The sequence below is a fragment of the Cavia porcellus genome, unplaced genomic scaffold (assembly GCF_034190915.1).
Source record: "Cavia porcellus strain 051 isolate PalLab524CR breed Dunkin Hartley unplaced genomic scaffold, mCavPor4.1 scaffold_5, whole genome shotgun sequence".
In the NCBI taxonomy this organism is placed as follows: domain Eukaryota; kingdom Metazoa; phylum Chordata; class Mammalia; order Rodentia; family Caviidae; genus Cavia; species Cavia porcellus.
In genome coordinates, this window is record NW_026947488.1 from 36,547,825 (window position 1) to 36,572,026 (window position 24,202).

Consider the following 24,202-nt stretch of genomic DNA (forward strand, 5'->3'; position numbering starts at 1 on the left):
TCTCCAAAGTTTAGCTCTGTGGATGCCTCCCCAGCTGCAACATGGCAGCCTTGTGAATGTGCCACTCACAAGTATGGTGACAGGCTAGGGTCTCAGCCACTGAGGAAAGAACTGGTTTCCAGGGTCACTCCAGACAGTGCCTGAGCTCAGTCAGGCATTGGCCAGCTATATCACTGTCACTCTGTGAGACCAAAGTTACTTTAAGGAGAAGATGGTTTTAGTTCATGGTTTCAGTCCCTGGCTGAAGCCAGACATGGTAGCACATGGCTGGCTTCCCGGCACCCAGAAGGATGATGTAGGAGCCTTGCTGACTTCGAGGCCAGCCTGGGCTTCATAGCCCTTGGACTTACTATAGAGCCCAGACTGGTCTTAAACTCAATGATCCTCCTTGCCTCAGCTTCTCTGTGCAGAGAGGCCGAGAATGGAAACAGAGGCTCATCCAAAGAGCAATCAGGGTCCTACTAGGGAACCTGACCTAGATGGGAAGGAGTTGAGAAAGGGCTTTGGTGACAAAGCCACACAACATAGGATGTGCCTGGAGTGTCAGACTGAAGAAAATAAAATGCGCTGGTCTTACTCACAAACCTGAGTTCACAAACACCAAGCCTATCGAATGGGCAAATCCCACAGGGACAGTCCACACAGTGACTGTCACACTTTCAGTGCCCAGATATCACAGATCTGTGCTCCATGCATATCCACCATCTAGTGAGCTCAAAGCTCAGTCTCGGAAGGGTCGGCCGAACTGTCTCTGTGGCCTGCGTCCTAGGAGAAGCAGCTGTGGCTCATTAGCAAGGGACATGGCCTTCTCTAAGTCACTGCGGAAACAGAAGAGAGCATGTGTCATTAGTGAGGGGGCTACAGAGGAACAGAAGCAACAGAGGGCAAGTGTATAATTTCACAAGGTTTTGTCATGTAGCAGACAAGATTGAGGTGGACAGTCAATGAACGCCCATACTGGAGAGCTAGGGGAATCCTGGAGTTGCTCATCCCAGGCAGATGGAAGCCACAGAATAGGAGCGATCAAAGATGCAGGGCCAGTTCCAGGTGAATGTCTGGAAGCTCGCGTAAAATCCCCCAGTGCAAGACCCCTGGGAGGCTGAAGAAACTGGAAACCAGGTCCGAAAAATAAAGACTGGAGCACTTCCAAAATGGCCACACTTCCTTCTCTCTCTTTTTTTAAAAAATTTCTTCAGGAGTACAAGGCTATTGGTCAGTACCAACCACATCTGGGGTGGGGCTTTCCTCCCAGTTGGCTGTTTTCATGTCAATCATTCTTCTAGCTCTGTGCTTGGCTCATCTGCTGAGTGGGTTTTAGTCTTTTTGAGATTGATCCAGCGAGATTAGCTGTCATGTGGCAAAAAGGGAGAAAGTACTTTTCCAGCTGGGTAGATAGGGGTAGACAGGGGAATAGAGGGACAGGGACAGGGGCAGGGTGAGGGAAGAGGATAGGAGTTGTTTGACATCTTCAGCATCCCAAGGAGTCATTTTTGCCTTCTCCGATCTCTTGGCCTCGTGGTCCTCTCTCAGCTCCTTCTCAAGGGCTGCTGGCAGCAGAAGCGGCCAGCTGTCCCAGGCCGTGTCACAGCTTCTCCTGGACATAGGGAAAGGAATAGCCACCTGCCCTTGAAGCCATCAATGAGGGTGTGGACAGGGCTCTTAGCGTCAGGCTGAAAGGAGTCACTGGTCTAGAAACAGAAGCTGAGGATGCAAGGAGCAGGGTACACTGTGGGGACACTGCAGACGCGAAGAGATACCACGGACACCAGACTGCAGGGCAAGTAGTGGGCATCTTAGCTGGACGATTCCAGGCAGCAAAGCTTCTCTGCTGCCCTTCCGGACTAGGAAGACCTGGACAATTCCCTCCAGGCTAAAGGGGACAACCCCACCACAAAACCCAGCACAGGCTGGGGGCAGTGTCAGTGGAGCTCAGGATGTTTGAACTCTTCTTTCATGAACATTTTTGAACAAGTACAAGTTTATGGGATCCTGCAGAAAGTCATTTTTCCAGGTTTGTTTTGAGACAGGGTCTTGCTTGATAGGTCAGGCTGGTCTTTAACTCACTATGTTGCCCAGGCTGGCTTTGGATACATGTGATCTTCCAGCCTCAGCTTCCGAAAAGCCTGGGATTACAGTTGCATGCCACCATGCCTGGCTCAAATTTTGTTTTGTTTTGTTTGTTTGTTGAGACAGAGTCTCTCTTTGTAGTGCATTCTACCTCAGCCTCCCGGGTGCTGGAATTATAGGCCTGCACCACCAGGCTTGGCCTTTCCAAGTATTTTAAAAAATTAAATCTACAAAGCTAGGTATTGTGGAACACACCTATAATCCTAGACTCAGGAAGCTAAAATGAGAATCCCTGTGAGTTTGAGGCCAGTCTGGGCTGCATAGAGAGACCTTGTCTCAACAACAACAACAATAATAATATAAGAATCCACAGAAGAATTTGGGAATTTTGGGCTTTTTGTTGTTGTTGAGACTTAGTCCTCTGATATGGACAAACTTTCCACTGATTAGTGTCTTCTCTAATGTCCAATAAAAATTTTTTTTAAGTTCATCTGCAATGAGAGTGACAACTTTCCTCCCTCCATCCCTCCCCTCTTTCCTTTCTTTTGCAATGCTGGAATGAAGGGCTTCAAGCCTTCTGGTGAGCTGGCTGCTGCTGAGCTACACCAAAGCCAATGTTTGTAAACATTTATTTCTAGAAGCTTTGTATTTTTGTTGGTGTCGAAAATGAATTTTATTGTACTGTTTATTTTCCTGGCATTTGGAAATGTGATTGCTACATGTGCTCATTCCCACCCAATGGTGTATGCCATAACCTTGCTGAATTCTCTTATTAATTCTAATAATTTTGAAAGTTTTTTTTTTTTTTTTTGTCTTTTTCCTTTTTATTGGTACCAGGGATCAAACTCACGACTGCCTGCTTGTAAGGCAGGAGCTTATGCCGTTGAGCTAAATCCCCAGCCCCTAATTCTAATAATTTTGAGTTTCCTCAATTGTACGGACTAAGGATTATGGTAGTCTCTGTTCTTCCTTTATAATCCTCTACCTCCGTTTCTTCTGTTTTGTCCTTTGGCACCTGCAGGATATCGACTTAATCTTGGATGGAGCTGTGCACGAAGCTCTATGGGGAATTCGGCTGCAAAATGTATATCAGGCTCTGTGACTTTGACCTGTCCACTTTCCTAGTTCTGTGCTTCAATAACAACCTTGCAAAATAATTTTAGGAATATTTCCTCAACATCCTAACCTCTTGTGACTGTTTGCACCTGTTTTTTCCTCATAGTATGCTGCAAGAGTGTTTCTTCCTGTTTTTTAAAATTCTTATTAGTACACATGTGTAGCACATAACACTTACGTTCCCTGTGTAGAATGAGCATGTGTTCCTAACACATCTTAATTTCGTTTTTTTTTTTTTACCTCTCTCTCTCTATCTCTCTCTTCTCTCCCCTTGGTTCATCTCTTCATCCTCTTCCCATTTCAGAAATATCTGTTTTGCTACTTTCTATTATCTATCTTATTTTGCTCTTGATACTTTGATTTCTCATGTAAGAAAAACCCTGTGCTACTTCAGCTTGTGTGACTGATTTATTTCACTTAGTGTTATGGTCACAAGGTGCACCCATTTTCCTGCAGATGACTCTTGGTGGCAGAGTAGTGCTCCTTTGTGTGCAGACACCTCATTTTCTGTATCCACTCATCTGGTGATGGACATACAGCCTGCTTCCAGTATTTAGCTATTAAGAATTGTGAACTAGGGGCTGGAGATTTAGCTCAAATGCCATAAGCGCCTCCTGACAAGTGCAAGGTCCTGAGTTCGATCCCTGGTACAAAAAAAAAAAAAAAAAAAAAAAAAAAAGAATTGTGAACTAGGACTGGGGATTTAGGTCAGTGGCACAAGCACCTGCCTGGCAAGCTTGAGGCTGTGAGTTCAATCCTTGGTAAAAAAAAAAAAAAAAAAAAATTGTGCTGCTAACCAGGTGTGGTGGCTCATGCCTATAACCCCAGCATTCAAGAGGCTGAGGCAAAAAGATAGCTATGAGATCAAGGCCAGCCTGCATTACATAGTGGGACCCTGCCTCAAAAAGTAAAATACATAAATAAAAAATAACCAAACCAATCCAAAAAACATTGTGCTTCTGAGACAGATGACTCCTCCTAAGAGGTGGAGATCTGTGGGGGAGGAGTGCGGGCATGGTCTGGGCAGCTCCCGGAGAAGTGAGGCCCAAGCACAGGACAGCAGAGCTCCACAAAGGAGAAAAGTGCAAGGTCAGCCTGACCAATCAGAGAATAAGCTGCTGTTTGAAATAGTGAGCTCCCCAGCAGCGGCACTGAAAGTATTCAAGCATGCTGGCTACGCATTCCACCGAGGCTACACAGGACCCTTAGCCCCACTATGGGGCGGAACCTGGATGTGTCCTGTCTCTAGTCCTGCCCAACTTCACGTTGGAGGTTTTGGGTTCATTTCACACTCAGTGTTGGAGGCGTCAAGGAAGACGAAGCCGGTTCTTTTTATATGTTAATAATCTTGATAGAAGACTTTAAGTGCTTGCTTTATTTCCTACTGACCAGACAACTAGAACTATCTGCATTATCTAGGCAGCAGAGAGTTTTTATTATTTTTGCCTAAAGATATCTCTTTAGAAAATGACAAGGTTTTTTTTTAAAGCCTGGCTTTTCTCAATACACTTTTAAAGGTTTTTAAATTGATTCAAGCTGACATTTTTAAGAGCTTCATTTTTAATTTGTATGAAAAGTTTTACAATTTGGTTTTTTCAAAAAAGTCAACAAGGGCCGGGGATGTAGTTCAGCAGCACAGCACCTGCCTGGCAAGGTGAGTTTGATTCTCAGTACAGAAAAAAAGTCAACAATCTGCGAGCACATGTTAGTAAACGTCTTAAATAATAATTTAAAAGTCTTGAAAACCCTTATTGAGTCTGATAAAAAAAAATGAAGTGCATTAGAATTTACTTCTCTCAAAGAAACAGCCAGCAAATACCACAGTCAAGCATGGTGGCATGGGCCTGTAATCCAGTCCTCGGGAGGCTCAGGCAGGAGGACTGCCATGAGTTCGAGGCCAGCCTGGGCTACACAGTGAGTTCAGAATCAGCCTGACCTGCATAGCAAGATCGTCTTTTAAAAAAGAAAAAAAAAAAAAAATCACAGTTGGTGCTTTTCAATGGTTTAAAATAAAAGCATAGTGATTGTGTTATTCTTCATCGTCAAGCCTTTAAATTTTGCATTGCTGAGGTTTCTCACTACTTGAGCCAGTGTGCTATAATCTCTTCAAATAACAGAAACCTATGAGGGATCCAGGTACCCATGGATTTAGAATCCAAAAATCCTGGGGAGAGGGTTAGAAATGGGATCGCCTGTCTTATAAAACAAAGTATTTTTAATGAAGTCTTGAAGACTTTGAAACATTAAGGATAATGGAGCGATTTCATAGCTGTACTATATTTTTACTCTTTCATTCAACCGAGCCCTTTCCTTCTAGAGACTCCATTTCCTTGGCAGATAAAAATACATCCGAGGATTCTCCCAGAAGCTGCACCACGAGCCTGCGAGCCAAGAAAGCAACCTCCTCTCTGCGCACCGCGAAGGAGATGTCCTCCTCCTGGCGAACCGGGATCAAAGTCTTTGTCTTTCTTAGGGGGCTTTTCTCCGACTAAACCCGAGGTTGAGTTCAGTCCGGAGGGGGTGAACCCTCCGGGCAGAGCTCGGGCCCTGGCGCTCTTCCCAGGCAGCCAGCCAGGCTGCGCCCCCAGTGCATCCGCCCGCCCATCCGAAACCCGTTACCAGGCTGCGGCCCTGAAGGCAGACGCCGGGCAAACGAGCCCAAGAGCTCCCCGTGGCCGTGTGGGTTCCCAGCCCGTGGGCTGGGCGCGCGGCGGGTCGGGTTACAGACAGGTGAGGCGGCTGCGGGGTTAGCCGCGGACACCCGGGCGCCTCAGGCCACACGCGCCCCGCACTCGCCCCTGGCGGGAGTCCGAGTGGCCCTCGAGGGGGCGCGCGCCGCACCAGGCTGTGCCTGGGGCCTGGGGTGCACGGGGGAACACGGGAAGATAGAGAATAAAAAATAAAACCAAACACCAGGCTTCCCCGCCACTTGGCCGGCCGAGCGAACGAGCGAGGGGTGCCTCCGACCCTCCAGGGCGGGCAGGCTTTGGGAGAGTATGTCCCGGCCTTGCGATGCAGGGCCCGAATAATGGGAGTGGGCGAGGCGTGGAGGCTTCGCTTCGGAGAAGCTATGTTTGCAAAACGCGCACTTGGCTTTTGTTCCCATTGTGTGACTGTTTGAGGGTGAGGGGCTCCTGTGTGGAAGCTGCTTTGGAGTGACAAGTTTTGTTTTTCTTAGGTTGACACGAATCAGTAAAACATGTTCTAAACGTACCAAACAAATGTATTATCCCTATAGTTATTTGGGGAGCTTACGCCACCAAATGACCAGCGAAGAGTCCTCAGGCGGCTTCTAGCAGTCTCCTTCTTCGGGCCACTGAGATTGTAGCACTCTCAGGGAACGACCCGCGAGGTCCAGAGGAAGAGCCCTTTTCTGGCTTGCTCGTCATGAACAGATACACTTGTGTGTGTGTGTTGGGGGGGGGGGGTAATTCGGGAGCTCCCACTTGCCGGAGAGGGATCCCAGGAAATGGACATGGGGTTTACCTTAGAGAGTTGGTCCCGAGGCGCCTGGAATGGGGGGAGGGGGCGAGGGTCGATTAAAAAATGTTCACTTTTTTTAAAAAAAAAGAGGAGGGGGAGCTGAGACGTTAAATTATTTTGCAAACATTCATGCCGCGGGAAGGGCTGGGACAGGCCGCGCGGCTGCCGGAACCGGTCGAACAGGTAGCGAGCTTGTTGACACCGTTATGTTGCAGGGCGCATGCTCGCTCCCAAGTTTCCTGGTGCCTTTTCTATTCCACCTTAGGAAACTTTTTTCTCCCGGCGTGGTCTCAGCCTCGATTTAAGGCACCAGAGTCGGCGAGCCGGGAGTAGTGGGCGCGTGGGGCGCAGGGAGGGCGGGGTCGCGGGGAGGAGCGGGGACGCGGCCGGGGACCCAGCGCCTAGCGGAGCAAGGCGGCGCGGGGGCCTCGCCATGCCCAAAGCCTTCCTGGTGAAGCGCAAGAGCACAGGGGCCGCGGCGCGCAGCTGGGCTGCGCTCCCGGACGAGAACCGCGCAGACGCCTACATCCCAGGTGGGCACCCGGGATAGGGAAAGGGCGGAGGGTCCTCTCAAGGAAGGGGCTAGGGTCCCTCCCCATGTCTCCTCCCGGTCGCCGGGAGTCTTTCAGAGTGGGAGAGCGGGAATAGAGGCCGGGAAGCCGAGGTGCCCCTTGCTCCTCCCCGTTGCGAACCTCTCCTTGCCCGGCCGGCTGGACCGTTGGCTGCGTGCTATCGTGGTGGCCCGGGGACGGGGCTGAAGGCCCGCAGCGGTACCCTGCCCCCAAGGGAGGGTATAAAAACCCCCTACCCCCCCCCCAGGAGATAGAGGAGGAGGAGGGAGACCAGACCAGCCTTCCTCGGCGAGAAGGAACTTAGCGTGCGCGTCTTGCGCAGCGCGTGGCTCTCAGTCCCTCGTGGGCGCCACGGTCGGGTCTGAGGGTGGGACCTTGGCACACCGGCTAGTGCGAGGCCGCGAGTCCCTGCTCCCTCGCCCACCTCCGCGCCGCCGCCCGCTTGGCGAGATGCCCGGGTCCGGGGCGGCGGGTTCTTGCCGCGGGCGCCCGGGCCTGACGCCGCTTGTGTCTCGGGGCACCGCCTCTACCCGCCCCTCCCCCTGCAGTGGCCCTGGGCCGCCTGCTCCACAGTCCTGAAGACAGTCGCAGCGACGGCGGTAGCAGCAGCAGCGCCGGCGAGCCCGGAGGCGCCGAGAGCAGCTCGTCCCCGCGCGCCCCGGACCGCGACACCCCCGAGTCCCGAGACAACGAGGGCGCAGATGGGCACCTGGCGCCGAAACAGCGCGTGGTTGCCAGGTCGAAAATCAAGGTAGGATGTCGACTCTGCCCTCGCCGCCACCTGCGCCACGCCCTGGCGTCGGGCTCCCAGGCCGGCGCCCTCCCCGCCCTCCTGTACCTGTCCCTGGGCGCCCGCCAGCCTCCTCCGCGCGCCCGGCCTGCGCCCGGGTCCCCACGCCCGCTCTGCGACGCCGAGCCTCGCGGAGGACCAGCATAGCCGCCTGCCTTCCGAGTCGCGGCGTGCTTAGCGGGACGCGTGCCAGAGACCCGGCGTCGTGAAGGAGACGGTGGCGACATCTTGGCACAGCCTGCGCCCCTCGTGATCCTGACCGTGGCCCGGGCCGGCTCCGGAGCGCGGGCGACACGGAGTCAGCGTGGGCGCTTTGGAGGTGTTTTCATCACACCTTAGTGAGTCAGCTTGGTAGGTAGAGATATTCACCAAGGTTAGCCAATGAATGAAGTATCGGTCGGCTCTGCGGTCGCGGTCGGCGCCCGGTTGAGAATTCTAAAATTGTCGGCGGCCGCTGCATGCGTTCTCCACCTGCGCTTCCGGGGTAGAAGTTCCAGCATTATCTGGGGGGTCGGAGGGATCAGCCACTCGCGGGTGAAGGAACCCCGTTCCGCCGCCCCACCCTTTCCCCTGGCAGCTAGAGTTTGTGGTGGGGATTTGAGTCGCGCGACCCCAGTGTCTTGCTTGGTGGGCGAGAGTGCGACCTGGAGAGCCAGGCCAGGATTCCCGGGCCACAAGGCGGAGGTTGGGGTGAGGTGGGGCGGAGAAGAAACTTCACTGCGACTGGGGAAGGCGGCCGTTACTTTCTGCACATTCCTGGCTTCTCGGCTGGCCTCTGGGTGGGCTGGGCACATTTGGTTATGAATTGTGGTTGGAAGCCCGAGCTGGCACTTTAAAGGATGTTGTCAATTGCCCCTGCGATTTACCAGTTAGGAGTGTGACTGAGGGCTGGAGTCACCTGGCCCCAGGCGGTTCTGGGCCAGGTAGGGTTAAGTAGGAGGAGACGGTTTGCTGGGGCTGGTGGCGCGCTCTGCCCTTGGGGAAATTCTACAAAGTGCCCTACTTGCATGTTTATCACCAGGCGGGAAGGACAATTGGAACGTTGTTTTGGGAGCCGCCGTAGCCAGTTTGCCCCTCAGTCCCCTACCTCCAGCCTAGATTTCCTTGGAGAGCAAGTGGCCTGGGGCGAGAGCCAGCCCCTAACCAACCCAGGGGGACGTTTTTCCTGCAGCGGGCGGATAGCGCTATTGGAACCCCGCCCTGAGGGGAGAAACTCGCTGATCGGCTCCAACCTCCGGCGAGCGGGGGAGGGGCGCTGCGCTCTCGGCGAAGGACCGTTATTGAAGCGCGTTCTCGCCGCCGCTTGCCTGGCTCTCTGCTTCTACTCCAAAAATGGAGGCATCTTGGTGTGAATGTGTTCCAACCAGCCAGCTGGGCTGCCTACGCATGACTGTGATCCCAGCGCTCTGGGAGGCTGAGGCAGGAGGATCACAAGTTCTACCTCAGTCTGGGCAACTTAGTGACTTGAAAAGACACTCCTGAAAATAATAAAATAAAATAAAAAGAGCTAGAGGTGTAGCTCAGCGCTGAGTCTCTGGACTGAGGTTGGGGTGTTGGCAGTTTTCATGAGCCCAATCAAGGCAGTGGAACTCTTACAGTTTCCCTAAGAGTTAGTGTCCTTACTGGAGGAGGGACAAAGTCCCCAAGCATGAGGCCTAGTCATGATGAGTGACATTGCCGTTTTCTTCTTTTTCTTTTTTTGCAGTGCTGGTCCTGAATGTGGGACCTGACCTCATGCATGCTAGGTGGGGCCAACCACTGAGCTACCTCTTCTCAGGGCGTTGCTTTAATGACTTGGTTGTTAAGATCCTCACTGGGTAGCAGGCTCTTGGCACCAGAGCAGGCTTGAGCAGGTGCCCATGGGATGGCAGCAAGTCATCCTCCTTGGGGCTCCCTGCTGAGGGCAGGCCAGGGAGATGAGCCTCTAGCAGTGGCAGTTAAGCTCTGTCAGCTGCTTAGCCTTGTGACTTTAAGCTGACTGTTCGATCCTCGGGGCCTCGGTTGCCATAGCTGTAGAATGGAGATAATGACAATCATTTCCTGATAGAGCCGAGAGGATGGAGGATATCAGGGTGGACCAAGATATGCATTCATGTAGCTGTTACCTGGGCTGGTAGAGAGACACAACTATTGTTAACTCTTCCAACCAGGAGCCCAAGCAAGGATGCAACCCTGTCCCACAGAGGCTGTGGAGACTGGAGAGGGTGAGCTCTAGGTTCTGGGGGCAGCTTGGGTGAGGAAACAACTCAGAGAGCTGGGACTGCGCTCAGAGCATCACAGGGCCATGCCGGGAAGTACGGGGGCGAGGGTGCTGCTGCGGGTGCAGAGGGGCTGCATGCCAGATGCACTTGTGCATCTGTAGTCTCCTTGGGGCCTCAGTCCTGCAGCTGTAAAATGGGAAGAGGATAGAGTGGGCCTCAGGAGTGTCAGGTAGGCTAAATAAGTAATGGATGGTGGTTAGCACTTTCGTGGATACCAAGTGTGGCCCAGCAGGAAGTCGACCAGGCAGTGACCATGACAGGTATGGATGCCCCATCCCATGTCCTCCAGCAGCCACCTGGCTTCAGGGTGGTGAGTGGGTCTGAGGAGAAGCTCTGGGGCAGCTTGGAGGCAGCCAGCCCTGCCCACCCCAGCCCTGCCACCACCTTGGACAGTGGGCCTCCCAGCAGGTTGTAAAAGGGGCCCATGATTTACAGAACAGATAGGAGAAAGACGATGCTATGTTCCAGAAAGGTTCTGTGCCACGTCCCCTGTGTGGCCCTTCTGCAATAGCAAGAGCTGCATTTGCAGATCTCTAGCTGCAGGGTGGAGGGGCCCTAGGAGTGCTGACTTCTGTCCCTCAGAGCCTGCCCAGAAATGAGGTCCAGAGCTGACTTGAGGCTGGCAGCACCCAGGGCAGGACAGCCTGGCCGGACAGCCTGGCGGTGCCTGTGCCTGCCTTCTCTGACCCCCACACCACTCTCGCTCTCCTCCCGTGGGTTCCTCAGAAGAAAGCACATTTGGATCCCCTGAAGCACTCTCTGCCTCTTACCTCTTCTCTGGTCAAGATGAGTGAACTTGGGTGGCCTCCCTGCAGTAGAGTCCAGAGGTGGCACAGTAGGCATCTGTCACCTGCCCAGTCACTTTTGCTTGCAGCCAGTCCTGTCCATCCGCACCTGCTCTGCTTTCCTGACTGCATCATGCATCTCAGAAGCATGGGCCATACACGTGGTGGTGGTCCCCGAAGATGCTCCCTCTGCCCGCACAGCACTTGTGTAAGCAGCTCCATGATGTCCTCACCATGGACCGAGGAGACACTGTGTGCTGTCAACACCCAGTGTGCACGACTATTTCAGTGCATGTCTCGGGGGCTAAGATTGAAGGGTGTGATTGCACCCGTGTGAACAGTGGCGTCCTCTTTGCTGACCACCTCACCAATCCCTACCACCTGCAGTTTGCTCAGTTGTCCCATCTGGTGTTCTAATTGATTTACTGGTTTTTCAGTTTCTGGGCCTCTGCCTTCCCTTTCTGTTCTGTGGCAGAGCAAGTTGATTTGTTTTGCAGTTAGAACCAGTCTGGGTTTGGCTGGACACCCTGCCACTGCGCTGAGCGTTCCTTGGGCACTGCATCTACTCCTGTGAGTGGTCAGGGTTATGCTGCATTGTCCATTGTGTTTCCCACAGGCACAGTGACTTTTTATTAGGATGGGAAAGTGAGCTCCTTGGGCTTGGGTGTGGCTCAGCGGTAGAGCACTTGCCTGTTGTACACAGGTCTAGGGTTCAAGTCTCAAAACCAGAAAAACAATTTCCAGTGAAGAGTGACTGTGTGCTCAGTGGCTCTTGTCCTGGACACACAGGACAGCACTGCTCTATGTGCTTGGTGAAATGGTATCATTTTGGCTGGAATATTTCACAGCGGAGATGTGTTTCCATCAAGAGGGACTGGATGTTATCTCTTTTTGTGTGATGCCAGCATCTGTGATGTTGAGAGTCTAAATGCTTTGGATTATTCAGTATTGTAAAATAGTGCTATTAAGCCAGACATAGTGGCTCTCACCTGTAATCCCAGCACTTGGGAGGATGAGGCAGGGAGATTGCTGCAAGCTGGCCCGGCTATATAGAGTAGAAGGCCAACCTGGAGTACTTTGCATGTGTATTGAGAAGGGAGGGACAGACAGTATTAGTGCTGCATTTCTCTTTTTTTGCTGATGTATATTTCCTTTCTGTTTTCATTTCTGGGGCGAGAATGCAGGACCTTGCTTGCGCTAAGCACATTTTCTGCCACTGAGCCACATACCACAGCCTGGGTGACATATAGTTCTATAGAGAGGTGCTTTTTTCACCTACCGTTTGATTCCCAGTGGGAAAGTTTATTTGGGAAAGTCAGAAGAATTGTTAATTCCCTGGGTTTACCTTTATTTATGAATGAAGATAATCAATGGATTGATCAGGATTCTCCATTGATGGCCAAAGAGTTTTTTCATTTGTTGTTAATTAGGGTTTTTTTGGGGGGTGGTACCAGGAATTAAACTCAGGACCACAAACTTGCCAGGCAGGTGCTACACCACTAGCTGTATCCCCAGCCCCCTAAATAGTTATTTCTAGGCATTGTTGTGAATTGTGACTTTTCCCCTGATACTGAGGATTGAACCCACAGTCTCAGCAGGCTTCATATGTGTTGTACCTCTAAGCTACTTCTCTAGCCTTCCCTCCACTTTTTAAAGTTTTCATTTGAGACAGGGTCTCACTAAGCTCCTGAGGCTGGCTTTGAACTTCTGACTTTCCCACTTTAGCCTCTGAGTGGCTGGGATGACAGGTGTGCACCATAGTACCTGGCTTTGTGAATTATGATTTTAAGTAGATTTTTTTTTTAAAAAGTGTTCATGTGACGTTTAGAAGGGAACAGAAGTCCTTACCTCTTGTTTCCTGTCTCCTGAGGCAAAATTAAATTCCCTCCTCTCCTCCGCAGTGAAACTTGCTGCCCACCCCGCTGTGTGTTTGGCCAACCAAACTCCACGTGAAGTGCTCCTGCCACAGCCAGAGAGCACTCCCTGTAGGGCTGCAAGACCCGTACTCGGTAGAACTGTGTCTCACAGGGGACACAAGTCCACACAGAGTAAGAATGCAGGCAGAAGAGAAGGCACAGGTGCTAGACACGCGTGAAGGAATGCCCAGGAAATGGGAAAAGCAAGATCTGGAGAGTTGCTTAAATGTGTGTGCTGGATAAAAGTTAACCTAACTAGCTGAGTGTCATGGTGCACGTCTGTAATCCTGGCAGTTGGGAGGCTGAGGCAGGAAGATCATTGTGAGTTCAAGATCAGCCTGGGCAGCTGGACGTGGTGGCGCAGCTGGACATGGTGGCTCATGCCTATAATCCCAGCACTCAGGAGGCTGAGGCAGGAGGATTGTTGCAAGTTCTAGACCAGCCTGGGCTACAAAGTAAGCTCAAAGCCAGCCTGAACTGCATAGTGAGACCCTGTCTCAAAAAGACAAAGAAAAAATAAGTTAACCTAATAGGAAGAAAAGGAGGAGTAGGAGAACACTGTATTAATAATGGCAGATTGACTGATTGATTGATTGATTACAGTTCTGGAGACTGAACCAAGGGCCTTAACCAAACTAGGGCAATGCTCCACAAGGCTGAGCGTGGAATACTCAGTAGGGGACCACTGAGTCACCTGCCCAACTCCTTGTACCAGCTTGGTGGTTGTTGTTGTTTGTGCTTTGAGACAAGTTCTTGCCCTTCTGTAGCCCGGGCTGGCTTGAACCTGCTGCAGTCCCTTGCCTTTGCCTCTCCAGCCCTAGAATAACAGACATGTACCGCCCTGTACCAATTTGAAATTTGAATCCTGGGGAGAAGGGTTTTTACTGTTGGAAGGGACCACATGGGTTTGGTTGCAGACAACAGAATCGATGGCAGCTATTTTAAGCAAAGAATGGCTGATTATGTGGGACCAGATGAACTAAGGAACCACCAAGCCCAGCTCCAGGCTGACTCAGAGCCACCTGGGTGGGTAGCCAGGAAGCCACTGCCTCCCTGGGGCCCCTGCATGCCTCTCAGGGCTTCTGCTAATGTGGGGTGTAAGGCTGCCGCCTCCCGCTGGCTTCTGCACAGTTAACTGAGGGCCTCCCTGGAGTCTCCTGACAACGTGTGTGGTTGGAAGCACAGGCCTGGGCCTCGGTTTAACCCCTGCTACAGGGGAGTCTGGATGCTACTGTTCATTGTTCTTAGCCATCTGGCAGCAGCCCTTCCTGGGCCTTTGAAGTTGGCCAGGTCTTCTGTGTTCAAGGTGCATCCTTCGTACCAGAGACCAAACCAAGGATCCAGCACGGGAATGGAAATTTAGAGGTGATTTTCACTGAGGCTCTCAGTTGTTTAGTGGCAAAGCCCAGCCCAAGGATCTTTGGTGTTGGCGTAGCATACTGTGCGACATCGGTGCATCTGATACGGTGGTCCTGTCATTGTACAGCTATGATGCTTTGGCCATACTGTGGGTGTGATAACTTGTGAGCCCCATCTTTGAGCCTCCATCTTTGGACTCACCAGATACATTCCCTTCCTCATCTCTACATTAAAAAGGGGAGCTGCGAAGCCTTGGGAAGTGGTCCATGGGGGGTCTGAATCCCAGAGGAAGTAGGAGATGTCCTAGGTGCCAGGGGAGAGCTTGTCCACGGGTGCTTTGGACCTAGCGTGCCCACCCACAGGACATGGACCTGCACTTGCTGCCCTGGTGCTGGCAGCAGTTATAGGAGCTCGGGGCTTGACCCCGTTTTCTGGGGGCTTCTTTCTTTCGGCGCTCTGACAGGTAAGTGATCCCAGACAGCTTTGAAGTTGGTCACAGAGGCCACCGAGGTCCCTGTTCCTCGGATGCTCCTGACCCTTGTGGCAGCCCAGGTACAATGCTGGGTTTGTTCTGCGGCAGGGATCTGGGTTTTAGCAGCGCTGGAGGAGGACTCTTAGTGTCTTCTAAAGGGCAAGCCAAGATCCTGCAGAGAAGCGCCAGGCTGGCTGCAGGAATCGCTTCCTCCAGTCTTTGTCTCCTGCCGTTGTTATTTCAGCACTGATGTTGTTTCCCATCCTCTGTGGTGGTCTCCCCACTTCATTTATAAGCTTTCGAAAAGTGTTACTTTTGGATGAAGGGGAAGACCAGACCTTTTTGGAAGGCTCCCTGCAGGGCAATGCAGAGATTTCTGTACAGAAACACACACATGCCACCGCCACCGCCACCGCCACCGCCACCAGGGATGAAGTCTGCATCTTCCTGCACTGACTCCAGGGCGTCTCACTGGCAGATATTTGGGGTACAGAGGCACTGGCAAAAGGCTAGGCTTGGACTCACACCAGAAGTTCCTGCTCTTTGCCTTGCATCACAGAGCAACTCAAAAGCAAACCGACAAACGGGATTCTGGTCCATTTGGCTTTACCTAGGATCCCAGAATTTTGAAGGTGGTCTAATCATGGTAAGATTACTGGTGCTGGGTCCTTTAAAGTAGGGCTTTTCTTTTCTTTTTATTTATTTTGAAGATAAAACAGAATAAAACAATCAAAACAAACCAGTGTAAGACACAGGCCTAAAAACATTAATGAAATCAACACTACTTATCATGATGCCTTTTGATGTCTTCAAAATAGCTGCAAGATAACTTCAGATATAGTAAAAATCAAACAGAACAGAATAGAATAGAGACAATAAAAACAAGACAATGAATGCAATAAAGGATTTCAAAACAAGCCAATAGTAAATCCAAAATTGCTACCATAAATCTTGCTATCTTTGAAATAGCTGCTCTTACCATCAGATTTGACATAATCAAACAAAACAAAAAACAATAAAACCCAACGCAACAAAACAATGAAAATGATATAGGTCTTCCAAAACCAAACCACAGGGATCAACAATGGCTACAACTCCCAAAAGGAAATCCCCCCAAAGTAGCTTTTCTTTTTTTTTCTTTTTTGACATAAGGTCTCACTATGTAGTATAGACTGGCCTTGAGCTAGCTTTGACCTTGAACTCATGATGATCCTCCTGCTTCAGCCTCCCAGGGTGCTGGCAGGGATAGGTGTGCGCCATCATGCCCAGATTAAATAGCTTTTCTTCCTGAGTGTTTGACTTATTCCCAAGAGGCAGGTATCATTATCCATATTTTACAGGTGTGAGATGGAGACTTGTAAAGCTCAGTGACTTGCTTCTGACCCCTCAGATGAGTCTTGGTGGAGCAGGAACTGTACTCCAACTCTGGGCTGCTCGTGTGGTAGACAGTGCTGTTGTAGGTAGGGGCATTGTGACGCAGGGGTGTTAGATGACATCCAGCACCACACAGCCAGGCTGGGTTTCTGTTCCATTCTTCAGGGTTTCCTTTTGTATTTCTTTGGTTTGCTTTATGATCCTTTTGTTTCATTTTGAGGCAGAACCTTGCTGTATTGCACAAGTTGGGCCTTGAATTCACAGCGATCTTCCTGCCTCAGCCTCCTGAGTGCTGAGATCATGGGTCTGACTACCATACCAGGCTTCTTCAGCATTCCTTTTCTTTTTGTCTTTTTTTTTTTTTTTATCGGTACCGGAGATCGAACTCACGACTGCCTGCTTGCAAGGCAGGTGCTTATGCCACTGAGCTAAATCCCTAGCCCATTTTTGTCTTTTTGAGACAGGGTCTCACTATGAAGTTCAATCTGGCCTCAAGCTCATTTTGAAGCCTAGGCTGGTCTCAAACTTGCAACCATCCTCCTGCCTTAGCCTCCCGAATGCTGGGATTACAGGCGTGAGCCACCAGGGGCTACATTGTGGCTGTGGGGTAGCTCTGCCTGCCTCCAGCGATATGGAGTGAAGGGTGGCTGCCACTCTTTTTGAACGTTTAGGTGGCTAAGTTAGGGACAAACCTGTGGATAAAGGTGGCTCAGCCATGGACTCGCACCTGGGCCCATGCAATGTCCTTCCAGGAGCCAGATGTGTCTCCCATGTTGTCACCCACTCTGGGACAGGACACTGAACTGGGGAGACCAGGCAGGGCACCATGCAGTGGCACATGGGAAGTCGGACTGAAGACCCCGGGGGTGGTGGTGGACGCCGTGATCCCAACACTCAGGAGGCTGAGGCAGGAGGATTTTAAGTTTGAGCCCAGCCTGGGAAACAGGAACCTACCATGACCCTGTCTGGAAAATAAAAATAAAAAGGCCCGGGATGTAGTTCAGTATGAAGGCCCCTGGTTCAGTTTCCAGCCCTATACATAGACGGGAAGGGAGGAGGCAGATCCAGGGTTACGTGGAGAACGGGACAAGTTTCTTGCTGTTCCAGTTGGGTCTGTGCCTGGAGTACTGTCACCCGACACTGAATAGGTGGAAAGCGTTGACCCCATCTTCTCTCCTTTGTGAGCGACTGGGCCACTGTCCCTGCTGTTGCATTGGAAAGGGTGGTGATGCTGAACCTCCAGGAGTCTGCCCTGGGCTGGGCACTGGGCAGCTCCTGGCTGCAGTGCCACTGGCTGGTTCCCAGCTGCTCTGTTGTCCCTGTTCTTCCACTGTCATTCAGTTTGCTTTGCTTTTTTTTTTTTTTTTTGAGACAGGGTCTGGCTGTGGAGCCCAGGCTCACAGCAAACTCATAGTGGTTTTCCTGCCTCAGCCTTCTGGGTGCTGGGATCATGGATATGATCCCACGCCAAGCTTGGTGCAGTTTGGGGTGAGGTCCCTAAATGAGTCGGTGGTGACTCGGTTACAGCACTGTGAAATGGGATGGAGAGGCGACAGAGTAATGAAAACGGCTCTGTGAAGGGCCAGCTTGGAGAATTTCTGCTTCTGGACCAAGAAGACCCGAGAGAAGGTTGCCTGGGATGGAGAGGCCCTTGGGCTCCAGCGCCTCCTCTGTACCCTCCTGCCCTGCCCGCTGCTCTGGTGCTCTCCCTCGCTTCTCCTTGGTGCCTCTTGAGTTGTTGCTAAGAGCCCTTGTCTGTGCCCTTCTGGAGTTTACTCTTTTCCAACAAATAGTGCCGGTGATTTGAGCTTTTCCTTCAGGATAGCAGTAGAAGCTCTCTGCCACAGTCCACGTGGAGCACTTTAAAAAATAAGCATTTACTAAAAAGACTAAACTCTGCACCAGAGCTCAGGTTTTATGGCCAGAAATGGTGGCGCACACCTGTTATCCCAGCACTTGGAAGGCTGAGGCAGGAGTATCACTGTGAGTTTGAGGTCAACGTGGGCTGCATAGTGAGTTCAAGGCCAATCTGGACTTTTCATTGAGACCCTGTCTCAATCAATCAATCAATCAATCAATCAATCAATCAGAAAGAGTTCAGGTTTTAATTGCAGTTGGCAATGCTTTCAAAGGCCGCCAGCCTGGAAATCTTTACCAGGAGTCACAGGCTGTGTTTCTCCTTCATCCTTCTCCCTCGATAATTTGCCCATGATCTTTACCTTGTGTAGAGCTGACCTTGAGGCGTGCAGGGCACTTAGTGGCCACATATAGTTTTTCCCTGTCCCCTCAGGGGAGGTAGGGACCAGGAGGGTGGCTGGACAGCAAGGGACCTGGGGACCTTGGGCCAGTGGGGATGAGGGTGCCCACCTGGATTGGGCCACTGGCCTGGCTGCTCTGGCTGTCCCCTGCTCTCCAGGGTCCGTCTCACGTCTGATTATCTCAGCTCCATTAGGATCCCAAAGGTCTCTCTGAGAGGACCTCCGCTGTGGTGTCCTTCCCTTGCCCCGTATGGAACCCCATGCTGGTCCCCATATCCCTGGCCTTGCCTGAGGTCTCCATTGCCCCCTCCTCCCTGGCCACCTCAGGGCAGGTGACCCTTGGGGTGCTGTGCCCCCACTGGTTGGGGCCCCAGTCTGGCACCTGTCTCTGTCCCTGGACTGTGGTGGTCTCGTGGGGACAGTTGTCCGGGTAACTGGGCTTTCTTAAGGCTGGGACACCGCTTCTGGGCCACACTTGGTGACACCAGGGCTTTGGGCTGGGGGAGCCAAAACCCCTCAGAAGTTTTTGGAAAGAGAGGGGTGTCATTGGCCCTCCACGCACTTGACTCCTGTCTGAGGATTTGATCCCCTGTGGAGTGAACCCGTCCCCAAAGCTGTGTCTGTATGGGACCTGGGCTCTCTTCCTGTCATCGTTCCCTGTGGCTTAGCAACTGTGTGTGTGTGTGTTTGCGTGTGCGTGCGGCATGCGTGTCAATGTGTGTCCACACTGAGGATTGAACCCAGGGCCTTCATGCTGAGCTGTCTCCAGCCCTTCTATTTTTTATATTTTTTTATTTTGAGACTGGGCTAGACCTTGTGATCCTCCTGCCTCGGCCTCTCTAGTACTGGGATGACCAGCCTGCATCACCGTGCCTGGCCCTGGTATCGTCATTGTTGGAGATTTTGTGAGTCAGGAGCAGGGCACTGTTGAACTCTATCTCATCTGCTAGTCAAGGGGTCGTAGTCCAGCCTATACCTGGGGAAAGAAGCAATGCTCAGCTCCTGATGACGGGCATCATGCACCGCAGGAAGGAGCACTAGTGGCCCTCTGTGGGGACTGTCTAGGACAGGACCAGACTCCTCCTTCTGCCCTATCATCTTCAGTGCTGGTCTGTGCCTCATGTTGCAAGGTGGCTGCTGGCTCTCAACATCAGGAGCCACTCCGCCCTGCAAGGAAGGTTCCTTTCCATCAGCCAGAGGCCCTTTGGTCCAGGAACTAGCAGTCTGATCTGCAGGAGGAAGAAGATCACCTTCCCTGCAGCCAAGCCCCCGTGGGTCCCTGCATGAGTCCCAGGCTCTCATGGCCCCTCTCTGTTCCAGTTCACCACAGGCACATGCAGTGACTCGGCGATGCACAGCTGCGAGCTCTGCGGCAAGGGCTTCCGCTTACAGCGCATGCTCAACCGCCACCTCAAGTGCCACAGCCAGGTGAAGCGGCACCTGTGCACCTTCTGCGGCAAGGGCTTCAATGACACCTTCGACCTGAAGCGGCACGTGCGCACCCACACAGGTGAGGCCACGGGCGGTGGGCGTCCTGGACAGTACTTCTGGCCCATTCCAACCCGTGGAAGAGGGTTCTCAGTCCAGACTTGGGGAGCAGGGTCTGAAGAATTGGGGTGCTTGACACACGTGGGGTGGGACCTTAAGTCAGTGCCCCAGTCACAGCCGGCAGGGTGCGGCTCTGAGACGCTTTCCAGCACTGTGTTTTGTTTCTGGGAAGGAGGCCCCCTTAAACGCCGGGACAGAAGGCGCAGTGACCACTTGTGACTCATGTTTTCACAGTAGAGCATGTGGCCGCGCACCCTTCCTGGGAACCCACTCCTACCACCATCCTGGCCATGTCCTGCAGCAGCTTCGGAGCCTCTGTTTTGTGGGGCTCTGTGAGGCACAGTCCTGCATGCGATGGGTGCAGGTGCTGAGGGCATCTAGGGGAAGACAGACTGTTGAAAACAGGATGCTCTGTCCCCATCCACTGGTCTGTGACTTCTGGTTCTTCCCCGGTCAGAATGACCATGACTGACTTTCTAGTTGATTCTGGGCATTGAGGCAGCTGTGAAAGCAGGACCAGGCCTCAGGAAAGAGAGCTTCAGAGCTGCTGCCAAAGCTACCAAGAATAGTGGGATGAGTGCATTTGAAAGCTGGGCAGCTGCTGGGCATGGTAGCCCATACCTGTGATCCTAGAACTTGGGAGGCTGAAGCAGGAGGATTGCAGTAAGTTCAAGGCCAGCGGGGACAAGAACCTGTCTCAAAAAAAATTCAGAAATGAAATCTGAGTGTGGTAGGGCAGTCTATGCTGAGGCTGTGGCCTAGAGAGACCCTGTCTCAAAAAACAAAACAAAACAAAAAAAAAACCTTTTCTTTTTAAAAAGGGCCAGAGAGAGCCAGGGATTTAGCTCAGTGGCATAAGTGCCTACCTGGCAAGATGCAAGGTTGTAATTTGATCCCCAGTACCAAAAATTAAAAAAAAAAAAAAAGGACCAGAGAGATAATCTCAGAGAGAAGGCCCTGGGGTTCAATCCCCAGTGTCAAAAAGTTGCTTAAAACCTGGGTCTGGAATGTAGCTCAGCGGTGCACTGCCTACTTGGCAAGTGCAAGATCCTGAGTTTGATTCTTGGTACCCACCAAAAAAAAAAAAATCATTTAAAATCTACTAATGCAGTCTTGTCATCTGATCCCCACTCTGCCCCACAGCATCATCCCAACAGCCCCCTAGGAAAATCCCCCCCGTCCTGAGCCTTTCCAGTGGCTCACTATCCAGTCCTGCCCTATTTCATCAAACTATCCCTTCCTAATGCCTCTCTCCACACCCAGGCTGCCACCCACCCTCCACAGCCTCCTGAGGACCCTGTGCAAACCCTGGATCCTCAGCCTCTTCAGCATTTAGAGTCCCCACGTCTGGGGAGCTCCTCACCCCCATGGTGCCTGGTTTAGGGCCGCTGTATTCTATTTTCTTTTCTAGTTCTGATCATGCTTTATTGTCCTTCGGGTGCCAGCCTGGCCTTGCAGAGTGGGCCGCTAACAGAAACCTTGTTTTCTCTTTCAAAATATTTCCCTAAGTGAACTTTTCATGGAGGATAACATATATCCAAAAAAAGCACACAAGTCACAAGGACCTAAATCCATAGATGGAGGGAGTTCCCAAAGTGAACACACCATGCAACTAATGCTGGGACAAGAACCAGAATATTGCTGGGTGCAGTGGCACATGCCTGTCTTTCTAGCACCCAGGAGGCTGAAGTAGGATTATTGTCTTTAAATAAAAAAAAAAAAAAAACAGAAGAAGAAGAAGAAGAAGAAGAAGAAGAATTGGAAGATTTCCAGCCTCCTGAAGTCACTACAAGTGAGAAAGAGGGCAGCCCAGGCCCGAGCCCCAGGCTGGTGCTCACATCTTCTCCTCTCCTGTTCCTCAGAGGTGACCCGCTGGTGACCCTCACAAGATTGGGACCAGCTGGAGTGGCACTCGAGGCTGCTGCTTGGGGGATCTCATGCTGACTCACCAACTGGCTGTGTTGGCTGCTGAACCCCAGAATTAGGGCTGAGCAAACTGAATGTGGCCAGGCATAAAATCAGCCAGGCTCAGTGACACATGCCTGCCATTCCAGCACTCAGGAGGCTGAGGCAGGAGGATGGCATTGTGTTCCAGGCCAGCCTGGGCTCCAGAGTGAGACCCTATCTCAAGAAAACAAAAACCAAATTCGAAAAGAAGCCAGGCATTGTGGTTTATTTCTATAATCTCAACACTTAGGAGGCTGAGGCAGGAGGGTTTTGGGTTTAAGCACAGCCTGTCTCTCAGTAAAACCCTCTCTCAACAAAGTAAGACTAAGGATCTTTTTCTTTCTTTTCTTTTTCCTTTTTCTTTTTGATTTTTGAGGCAGGGTCTTGCTCTGTAATCCAGGTTGGCCTTAAACTCACAGCCTCCCAAATGCTGGGGTTGCAGGTGGACACCACTGCACCCAGCTAAAGATCCACTCTGCTGTGTCCCTGTTTGGTGCCTTGTGGCAGCTTCTGTGCCTGGGGCGTTTTCCCAGTAGGGACATAACACATTCACTGTGCTTCACTGGCCGGGTGATGTTGTGTGAGGACACTGTTCCAGGCAGCCTCGCTGGCAGGGCACCATAAGAGATGACATGTTTTTGAAGTGACTGGAAGAGAAATGGATATGATTTGGCTCGTTGGGGGATTTCCCGATTTTGAGCAGGAAATTGTCAAGCAGAGCAGCTGGGAACCCTCCCCAACCTGCGTGGGGACAAAGACACTTGGCCCCGTGGAGGGTGCCGGGCCTGGTGCTTCGGGATCTGTGGCACTGTCCTCGGGGTTCTGTACAGGAGGGGTCAAGGCCGAGCTCTGCAGCCCAGGCTGGCCTCCAACTCACGGCGACCTCCTCTGCTGCCCTGGATTGCATCTTGTCCTTGTCCTTATGCTGCAGTTGGGGTTGCTTTGGGGCTGTGAGTCTCTGTCTCTGTCTCTGCCTGCCTCTCTGCTCCTCAGTGCTGGGTGCTGAATCCAGGGCCTTTGCACTGAGCCCCATCCTCACCCACTTTTTATTTGTTATTTATTTTGAGACAGAATCTGTCTGAGACACAATAAGTTGCCAGGCCGGGCCCAACTTTGGACTCTCCTGCCTTAGCCTCCTGGACACCGGGTGGCAGGTGTGGGCTCCAGTTTCCTTTGCCATGCTTGGCTGAGAACACAAAGGCCCATGAAGTAGGGTAGACAAGGTCTCCCTCTTGTGGGTGGGGCCTCAGGGACGTTGCCCTCTAGACAGTCCCCACGTCCTGCCCGTCCCCATTCACGGTGATCTTTGCTGGCGAGGTGGCCAGCCGGGAGCTGGTGACCCGGCAGTGACACACCTGTCACTGATTCCTGCAGGCATCCGGCCCTACAAGTGTGACGTGTGCCACAAGGCCTTCACACAGCGCTGCTCACTAGAGTCCCACCTGAAGAAGATCCATGGTGTGCACCAGCAGTATGCCTACAAGCAGCGGCGAGACAAGCTGTACGTGTGTGAGGACTGCGGCCACACGGGGCCCTCGCAGGAGGACCTATACCTGCACGTACACCATGCACACCCAGGCAGTGCCCTACTGCAAAAGACTTCCAAGAAGCTGGCGGCACTGCTGCAGAGCAAGCTGGCAGCTGGGCACCCCGGGGGTACCAGCCCAAGTGAGGAGGAGGCCCATGAGTGAGGGCCCCGCCCTCAGCCGCTGCCTGTATCCTTTCCCTGTCCTGGGTGTTGAACCCGGGGCCTTTGCACGGAGCTACGTTCTCAGCCTTTGGTTTTTTATTTTGAGACAGGCTCTCAGTAAATGGCTTGGGCTGAGCTCCAACTTGGAACCCTCCTGCCTCAGCCTCTCTGAATGCTGAAGTCACAGGTGTATTCACCATTGCTGGCGCTCACTTGCCCTTCTTTGTCACAAGGGTCAGGTTTGTCTTTGTCTACTCAGGATGGCAGCATATCCCTTCCTAGGTGACCATCTCCTGTGTGACATCGAGCTCTGTCCCCCTTGGCCAGGTCCTTTTTCTGTGCTGCCAATGCTGGGTCCCCCACAAGATCTTAATAGGATTTTCGAATGTGGAGGAAGGGCTGCACTTAGAGAGACCATAGTTTTATGGTGCCTTGAAATACTTCTCAAGACTGGAAAGTGAATTTTATTATTTTGAGAGTTTACAGAAATTATTTTAATAAATGAAATGTTCGTGTGAAACTTTCAAAAACAAAATTGGCAGTTGAGTTCTAGCTCTGCTGCAG

General features: G+C 51.9%; 1 protein-coding gene and 1 long non-coding RNA gene across 4 annotated transcripts in view; one reads left to right on the forward strand and one right to left on the reverse strand.

The window, feature by feature from the left end:
- The window catches only part of LOC134476041 (uncharacterized), a 13,269-nt gene extending 5,113 nt beyond the window's left edge, over window positions 1-8,156 (reverse strand). For both annotated transcript variants that reach the window (XR_010047476.1, XR_010047477.1), the window contains exons 1-2: window positions 8,077-8,156; window positions 586-818 (exon numbers count right to left, since the gene is read on the reverse strand). This is a non-coding gene — a long non-coding RNA (uncharacterized LOC134476041). The remainder of the gene's footprint in view (window positions 1-585; window positions 819-8,076) is intronic.
- On the forward strand, window positions 6,834-24,173 carry Ovol2 (ovo like zinc finger 2). 2 transcript variants are annotated; one of them, XM_003476380.4, is made up of 4 exons: window positions 6,834-7,199; window positions 7,787-7,989; window positions 19,774-19,963; window positions 23,323-24,173. In XM_003476380.4, the coding sequence occupies exons 1-4, from the start codon at window positions 7,100-7,102 to the stop codon at window positions 23,637-23,639; spliced, it is 810 nt and encodes a 269-aa protein (XP_003476428.1). In that variant the 5' UTR covers window positions 6,834-7,099; the 3' UTR covers window positions 23,640-24,173. The 2 variants fall into 2 exon arrangements, with proteins under 2 accessions (XP_003476428.1, XP_063104720.1); XM_063248650.1 differs by lacking the exons at window positions 6,834-7,199; window positions 7,787-7,989 and adding an exon at window positions 8,219-8,379.
- The last annotated feature ends 29 nt before the right edge of the window (window positions 24,174-24,202 follow it).